General features: G+C 64.4%; 1 protein-coding gene across 1 annotated transcript; it reads right to left on the bottom strand.

Annotated features, from left to right (window-relative positions):
- Positions 1–2,837: 2,837 nt before the first annotated feature.
- Positions 2,838–8,567, bottom strand: AS3MT (arsenite methyltransferase; the record flags this gene model as incomplete). The annotated part of the gene is made up of 9 exons (XM_019502745.1): positions 2,838–3,039; positions 5,063–5,197; positions 5,352–5,494; positions 6,204–6,335; positions 6,431–6,512; positions 6,928–6,997; positions 7,833–7,969; positions 8,097–8,247; positions 8,338–8,567. Coding segments are annotated over 9 exons (1,179 nt in total), but the record flags the coding sequence as incomplete, so codon positions are not given.
- Between the last annotated feature and the right edge of the window lie 13 nt (positions 8,568–8,580).

Genomic DNA, 8,580 nt, shown 5'->3' with positions numbered 1-8,580 from the left:
TCCCTGACCCTGGGCCTAGGTGCACCTCCCCTGGGGCCTGAGGGGGGTCTGGTGGGGGGGCTGATCTGGTCCCTGCTCAGGAAAATGGAGGCAAAGAAGTCGTTAAATATGTTGGCTTTGTCATCTGGTGTGACGACCAGATTTCCTAGCGTGTCCTGCAGGGGCCCCACGTTACCCGGTACCTTCTTTTTGCCCCGCATGTATTTAAAAAAGGACTTCTTATTGTCCTTGATCCAGGTCGCTTGTCCCAGTCCCACCTCCGCTTTGGCCTCCTTGACCCCCCCGTGCAGCCCTGAGCAACTGCAGTGTGGTCCTCCCCGGGGAGGGTGTTTTTAGCAACACTTGTTGTGTGCACCCGTCGTAGGTCGGGTAGCCAGCAGAACAACGCGGGGTTGCAGAGTCGGAGCTTTGCACGTCCCACCCGACAGCTTTCAAGAGGTTTCGTGATCACTTCCCGCTTCCATGTTCCCCGCTCCTTACGGTAGCAATTTCCAAAGATTTGGCAAAACTGGCCCTTTTGAATTTCCAAGTACGCGTCTTACTCACTAGTACGATAAGCGGTTCACAGAGTAGTTGTAATCAGATCATGATTGCTGCTACCTAGGCAACTGCTAATTTTTAGGTCAGCAATGATCTCTTCTTGGTTCACTGGCACGAAGTCCAATATTGGAGCTAGACCACACTGAGTAAAGGACTTTCCATATTCAGGACGTCTAAAAATAACAAGTGATGGGTCTAGGGTGGCTTTCTTACTGGCTTTCCTGGCCTGAAATCACTCACTGTAACAGGTCTCTCCCTATACTTTTTGGCCGGACACTTGACGAGCTGTCATGGCCCACCTGTACCCCCCATCAGCAGTTGGACTAGTTAGGGTTTCGTCATGCATCTGCAAGCGAGGTGCAGCGTCCCCAAAAAGATCGGTGTCCAACGTACACCCCATCCTCTTCCCGCCCCAGCCCCCTGCAACAAGCTGAAGGGATCAGGTCAGGCGTGCAATATTCAGGAGAACCGGCCGCAGCATAACCCTTCTCATACCCGAGCGGCTCCAACTCACCTGGTTTCTTACCTTGGCTCCTGCTATGAGCACACGGACCATTCAAAAGCATTCGCCTCCAGTGCACCTGTGGGCTCGGCCTTCTCATCACTGCGATCACCTTCCCCTTTTTACTCCTGATTACTGTACCTCGTCTACCTTCTCCCGAGACGGAGGCCATCAAAGCACCAAGCCCAGTCGCCCTGCAATATTTCCTGGACACACAACATGGCCCCCACACCCTTCGCCATTACCTCTGGTTCTCATGCGACGTGTCTCGTGCACTCAAGGGACTTGCAAGGTCACTGGGATATTCTGCTCCCTTTCCGCGTCCCCGAAGCCTCCACGGATGTGGGTAACAACCGTCCCAATCAGTCCCAGTAGCAAATCCAGGTCTTCCCATTAGGACAATACCCACCGGGGTCTCTTATTTCTGGCTGGGACGAGTTTCCTTCTGACTGTCCCCTTCATGACACCCCTCCTGCTGCTCTCCCCTCGCACCAGCCTATGCCCCAACCTGTTCCCCTTCCTGTCCTCCTTCGGCAGCCCCTCGCCGTCTCGGCTCAAACCGCTGCAGAGGTCTCCGAGCCCTGCCTTCTTGTCCTTCCCTGCTGGGTCACAATAGCTACCTGCCGTCCGCTTCCCTGAGACTAATCTCCCACCCTCCTAGCAGGCCTTCTCAGCACCAGTGTCCGTCTGAACTCAAGTTTCTTGGACAGTTCAATCTGTCCTGTTGCAACTGGGCAAAGGTAGTCCCGTGGGTCTGCGTGAAAAAGGGAGGCTAACGCGTGGCCTTCGGAGAACACATTAGGCAGGAAAGCAACACTGACACATTAGCAACCCCCTACCCCAGATCCCACCGCAGCCAGCACTCTGCACGCATCAGGGCACACAGCAAATTCCTGGCCTTGTGACAGGCACTGGTGTTGAACCCCTCCAGCCCATGGAGACGGTTGCCTTGGCTGTTCCCCGCACGCCCAGCTCTGCTAAAGCGGCTGCCAGGCAGGCACCTCTGCCCCTGCTATGCTCTGCAGCCTCCTCCTGTCAACAGCTGGGGAAACTGAGGCAAGGGAAGGCAAGGTAAAAGTGCAGTTTCCGGCTGAAAACCCAAGCCAAGGGGCTTCTGGAGAGGGGGCGAGAAAGGCCGGGCAGTTTGGGCAGCAGACGGCGAGCGCTTGCCGTGTGCCCGTGTGTCCACCAGGTGCCAGTCTCTGCACAGCCTCAGCCTCCGCTGCCAACGCCCGGCTGCGCTGGCACAAGTCCCAGCTCGGCTTTGATCCTGGAGCCTCCAGCCAGCCTCAGGGACAGCGCCGGAGCCGCTCGAGGTGCTCCGGCATCAGGCTCCACGGGAAAGCTCGGTGCTGCCCCGCACCCGAGTCGGATGCATTCGAGTCACCCGCCAGCCTCCACCTCCCGGGGAAAGCCTGGCTCTGAGTCCTCCCATGCCACGGGGAGGAGTGAGCCGGTCTCTCCCTGGCAGGAGGTGCGAGGCTCAGTGCCACGAAGGGGCTGCAAGCGTAACAGCGGCTTGTGGAGTCAGGGGGCTGGCGTGTGCTGCCTCCCATCCAGCTGCCACAGGCTGAGTCTCTCTTAGGGGTGCTGCTGCCCCAGCTCTGCCTCAGGCACACCAGCCCCGGGCTGCGCAGCAGCCGCCAGGGTGCCCCCATCGCCTGGACACCCCGAGAGCAGGGGCCACGGCGGGGCCCCCCCATCCCAGAGTTGCTCCCTCCAGACCCGACACAGACCATAAAGCGAACAGAAACGCAGGTCAACTGACCCACCCTGTGCTGGGCGCAGCCATGCACCGGGGCCAGGTTTATTCGGGTGCAGGCTCCGACCCAGCTGCCGCAGCGCAGCCCCCGGTTGCTTCGCCTCTGCTCTGCTGGGGTCTGCCGCTGGGCCGCCGCTCAGCTGCACCCCGAGGGGCCGCAGCAGCTGGCCGGCAGCGGGGCAGGGCCCTTCGGGGCCAGCCGCTCTGCCAACTGGAACGGATCAAGGATCTTCGCCTGCAGGGAGGAAACGCACGACCCGGGGAGGTCAGGCTGGGGGGCAGCGCTGGAAGCCCCCACACCTCCCGCCATTCCCCCTTTTGCTGGACATCCTCTGCCCCCATCGAGCGTGGACATCCGCTCCCTTCCCAGGACGCCCCGGCTGGCCGGTGCAAGGAGCCCGTTCTGACCCTCTCCCTGCGGGGCGGGAGGATGGAGCCGGCAGTACTTAGCTCTCCTGGCAAAGGGCCCCCTGCAAGCGTCCAAGGAACCGTGCCCACCACTGCCAAGCTGGGAGGGTGCCTGGCGTCGGGGATGCCCGTCCGACTGCTTGTGGAGCACGTCTGCTTCCAGGAGGAGGCAACCAAACACATGCACAAGGGCCAGCTCCCCCCAGGCACCCTGATGCAGCCAGCTCAGCTGGGGGGAAGCCTCCAGGCCTTAGAGGAGGTTCATCCCCCTCCCTGGTAACACGGCGCAAGCCCCAGCCCCGCGTCCCTTCTCCTGACCCTATAACAGCACGTCTCCCCCGGGAGCAGAGCCGGGGGGACGTGCCGGAGCCGGCTGCCTGGGACGCGGCCATGTTCCAGCCCAAGGGTATCCTTATTTTCTTTTCCTAGTCGGGGCTCGGCCTCCCTGGCGATAGCGATCGAGGCAAGGGCAACGTGCGGCCCCCGTGCCTCAGGGGCGCATCCATCACCGGGCTGGACAGCGGGGAGCAGGCTGGAGCGCGAGCCCGGCGCACCTCCCCATGGGGCAAGTCAGGGAGAGGAGCAGGGTCTCACGGTCAGAGCCCAGCCGCTGGCTGCGCGCCCAGGTCTGCAGCTGAGCAGCCTTGGGCCGGCCGCTCCTGTGCCTCAGTTTCCCCTCAGAACGGAGGTGGCCACAACCTCCTGTGTGGAAGGCCGTGGGCGAATGACTGACACGAGCCCCCTGCCCTGGCCACGTATGGACCCTGGCCCTCGAGGCTGGGAAGGCACCCACAGGGCACGTGGCTCAATGCAGGGCCCCGGGGCCTGTCAGGCCAGGAGCTCGCAGGCAGGGATAGAGTAATGCACCCCCGTGACGTCCTAGAAGCGGCTTGTTCCGCCTCAGCCCAGCCTGACTTCAGAGTGACAAGGGCCTGGAGAAGTCCCGAGGGACCGGGGAGAGCCGGCTAGCTTGCAAGGGAAGGCAGCTCTGAAACCAGCTGCCCGGGCAGCAAACCCCACGCCGGGCACAGCTCCTGTATCCACTGCTGGATGGGTGCGCGCCCAGGCTGGTGCCTCTCGTGTCCTTGGTGTCATCCTGCCTGCACCTCCGGAGAAGGCAGGGCTGCGGCACGGACTGGGCCGCTCACCCATCCGCTGCCAGCCCCGAAACACCCTGCCACTGCTCCAGCCCGTCCCTCGCTCAGCGAGCCTCGGCCCCTTCGCGGCAAGGGCAGCCGGCTCTCCTCCACCGGGATGCTTATCTGAGCTGTGCCTCCCGCTGGGAGAGGAGCCCAGAACATCGTCTGCCCGCCCCAGGGAGCCCAAGGCTGCAGCTCTGGGACGTGCAGCTGCTCGGCTTTATCTCCCCCCCGTCAATCATCCCCCCGGCCCGGCTGAGCTGCAGCTGGGGGAGGCCGGCCGGCCGGCCGGAGGAGGAGAGCAAGTCCTGGAAGATAACCCTGCTCGGGGCTGCGGAGTCAGGGCTGAGCACGAGCCGGAGTCAGGCTGTGCACGCCAGAGGCTGCCAAAATACCCCAGGGAACACTGCCTGAGAGCCAGGGCCGGGCACCCCAGCTCTGTGGAGGGTCTGGCACCAGGACCGCAACCACACAGCACCGTGGCCCCTGGCTGCCCAGCCCGGCTGTGCTCAGCTGGGAGAAGGACATGCCCTTCCCAGGACACGTGCCCACCTGAATCCCACCCCATGAGGGCACGAGGGCGTGCACGGCTGTACCGCACCTTGCCATTACCAAACACGCTGCGGGGCTGCCATGCAACCACCTCTGGGGTGCACCACGGCAGCCGTTCAAGAGGCCAAGAAAAGGCCTTGGGGAGCCTGGGGCACCCACCTGGGCCTTCCCTGGACAGCAGCCCCCGGCTGCCGGTGCCTGCCCGCTGGTAGGCTGGATCTGGAACATCTGCGCAAAGCGGGAGCCTCGCAGGATGTCGGCAGTGTCCTCGTCCACATCCACAGGCTCCCCCGCCTGCAGGGCAGAGCGGACGGTCACGTGTGGCGCAGAGAACACGGCAGGCCCCGTGGTGGCACTGGAGCAGCCCCCCGCACACCGCAACCCGTGGCCCCAGCCCGCTCAAAGCCACCCCCAGCCCTGGCGCTGGGTCTCGGGGCTCCCTGCTCACCTTGAAGGTGAAGCTGGCATCAAACACCAGCTCCTGCTCATGCCCGGGGATCCCGCCATTGTAGACAGCCTGGCACCGCCCGCCCGCACCCGCCGGGGGCACTTTGAAGAGCCGGAAGGTCGCAGAAACAAACCGGCAGTCGCCTGACGGGAGAGCAAAGGAAAGTTAGTTTTACCCACACTGCCTGCTTCAGTGCCGACCCGCCGCCACATCTCCCCAGGCTGCCACTGCTTTGCCCAGGGGAGAAACGGGCACAGGAGGTGGGGGATGAGGTCTGCAGAGCGATGCCCTGCTCGCCCCTGGCCCGGCTCTGGGAGAGGAGCCGGCTCTGCGTCGATTCGTGCGGCACCAGCCCAGCCACGGTCCTGTGGCCGAGTCACTGCCGCAGACTCCTTGCAATGGGCCCGGCTTGATGCTCAGACCCGGGTGGACTCCGCGTGGACTCTCTGAGGCCGGAGGGCCAAAGCGTGCTGTAAAGAGCTGCCGCTTCCCACCCCAGAAGTGGCTGCATTTTGCTGGGGGCCGGAGCCAACTCTGCCTCCCTCTGGGGGTGCCGGAGGCAGGACCTCCAGGTAACGGGGTCTGAGCCCCTGGCCCACAGGCTGTGGTGTTTAATGTCTCCTGTTCCAGGCCTCCAGACCCCAGCCCCAAGCCAAGCCCATGCGTCCCCAGGCCCAAGGTCAAGGCTGCGGGGGCTGCCAGAGCCTCCCTCACGCAGTGCTTGCTCGCAGCGGATGACGGCCCCGCGCCGGTCCCAGCCTCCGCCTGCAGCGCCCGGCTAGCATCCGAACCCCGGACACAGCTCAGCTGCTCCAGCTTCCCCGCCAGGGCCAGGGCAGGGCTCTCGCTCACCGACCACGCTCTCCAGGGCCCTGTTGTCGATGGTGATGGGGCTGGCGGTCACCAGGCGCGGGGCGCGGAAGCCCACATCCTGGGCGATTCGGTACAGGTCCTTCCACCACAGGGCTCCTCCCAGGCACTCGCCTGCGGGCACAGGACAGGCATCGCGCAGGGAATCCAGGCGGGACATCGGCAACCCCGAGCCCCCGCCGCCCCAGGAGGCCAAACCCACCGCTCACCCCAGAGGACGCGGTGCTTCCTGACGTCCGCAGGCAGGTCCTGGCTGCCGTAGACGTCACTGAAGTACATCTCTCCCCCCGGCTGGAAGAGAGCGTGGTTTAGACGCGCCAAGTGCGCAGCAGCAGGACCCCCCCACAGCGCTGGGCAGGCACAGAACAGGCGCTGGTCCCAATTTCGGTCCATGAGCTGGGGGGAAAGGCCACGCTCCTGGGTGGAGAAACCGCGAACGCAGGCAGAGGCAGGCAGGGCTGGGCGGGCATCTCCAGCAGAGTGCAAGCAGCGCAGCCCCTCCGCTGCCCAGGCCTCTGGACACGGCTTCCAGCCATCGCTAATTATTACGTGGTAGAAAGGCCAGAAACCAAGCGAGGGGCGGGGCGGCCGCTGGCAGTGGCCGGTGCCAGCTGCGTCTCAGGAAGGGGCACGGATGCTCCAGTAAGGGGACGGACACGTGCATGCACACACACACGTGCATGCACACACGAGACTCTGATGTTACCTTCAGCACTCGAAAAGCCTCCTGCAGGACAGCCCTTTTGTCGGGGGAGAGGTTAACCACGCAGTTGGAGCTGAGGAGGAGATAAGAGCTCAGCAAAGAGACAAGCGCGGCGGCCCTGGGCAGCCCACCCGACCCTGCAGCTGGGCAGCGCGGGCGCCTTTGATCTCAAATCTTGGCAGGGGCACCTTCCACGTCCACCTCCAGGAGCTGTCTGCAGGACCACCCTGGCCGGGACACGGCCAGATGAGCTGCCAGCTCCCTTCCCCCTCTCACCTCGGGGAATTTGCGAGAGGGCACCTCAGGCCGGCCAGCCCCACCACCCCGCTCCGGCCGGGAGCACGGCCCGCAGACCGGCAGACACCCCCAGGTGCCCTGTCGACCGTGTTTCGGGTCATTAGAAAACACGGTCACAGAGGGGAGCATTTCTGGGCCTCTTCTCGGGCTGGAAGGGACCTTGTGAGACCATCAGGGCCAGCCCCCCTGCTTTGGGCAGGAAAGACGGCTGGGGTCAAATAACCGCGGGAAAGTGTGCGTCCAGTGTCCCGGTGAAGATGCCCAGGGTTGGTGCCTGCACCGCCCCTGCTGGGAGCCTATTCCAGAGTCCGGTCCCACAAGTTTATGAGTCACTAGGAGTTTATGACCTGGCTTTCCCTAGGGTGCTTTGCTGGCTGGCTGTTTGCCTCGCCCCAATGCTCTCCCCTGATATATTTGTGAGCTGCCACCAAATCCCCCCTGAAGTTGTCTCTTCCGTTTGGTTACAACCACCAACCGGCTCCTCAGCCCCCGGCTTTCAGCGGGACACGAGCTGACACAGGGAGCGAGCAGCCCTCTGGACACGGGGCAGCTCCCGCCCCGGGGGGAGACATGTCCAGGGACCAGCCCCCCCTCGCAGGGACGGCACCTACATCACGATGTCATAGCTCTCATCCCGGAGCCCGGCGTCTCCCAGGCTCTCCAGGTAGCCCTGGAGGAAGTCGACGTTTGGCGTCCGGTACCCAAATTTCTCTGTGTGATAGTCGATGTGTTTCCTCGCCACTTCCACCTGCGGGGGAGGACCCCAGCTGCCTCCTCAAGCCCCTCTGCCACAGGGACCCCCGAGGAATGGCCCAGACTGCCCCGTCCCCAGCAGCTTTGAATCCTGGCCTCCGACCCCGAGGTGCAAGCGGCACCTGCATGGCCGTCATGTCGACGCCGGTGACGTGCCCGCTCTCCCCGACCAGCTTGCTGAGCACGTAGCAATCTCTGCCGCTCCCGCTGCCCAGGTCCAGGATCCGGCTGCCCTCCAGGCGCTCGGGGATCACCAGGCCGCAGCCGTAGTACCTGCGGGAAGGACGCCTGGGGTCAGCCGCCGGCACCAGGGGAGAACGCAGGCAGCAGCTGGCGGGAGCCGCGCCGCGGGCATCGGCTCACCTGGACGCCACGTCCTCGTGCACGCACTCCAGAGCCGCCCGCACAGCCGCGGGCAGGGGCCGCGGGCAAGTGACGCAGGCGTTGGTTTGCAGATCCGCCGACCTCTGCAGCACGGCTCCATAATAATCCTGCGGCAGGGAGATGCGCGGCTCCCTGGGTGCTGCGTGGACCTCAGGGGAGGAGGCCGGGCCCCCCCGCACCCCCACGGGGCAAAGCCCCCGTCCCCCAGGGGCGGGGCGGGGT

The sequence above is a fragment of the Gavialis gangeticus genome, unplaced genomic scaffold (genome assembly GCF_001723915.1).
Source record: "Gavialis gangeticus isolate Ggan-Ray unplaced genomic scaffold, GavGan_comp1, whole genome shotgun sequence".
NCBI lineage: Eukaryota > Metazoa > Chordata > Crocodylia > Gavialidae > Gavialis > Gavialis gangeticus.
This window is presented reverse-complemented; position numbering and strand designations above follow the sequence as displayed.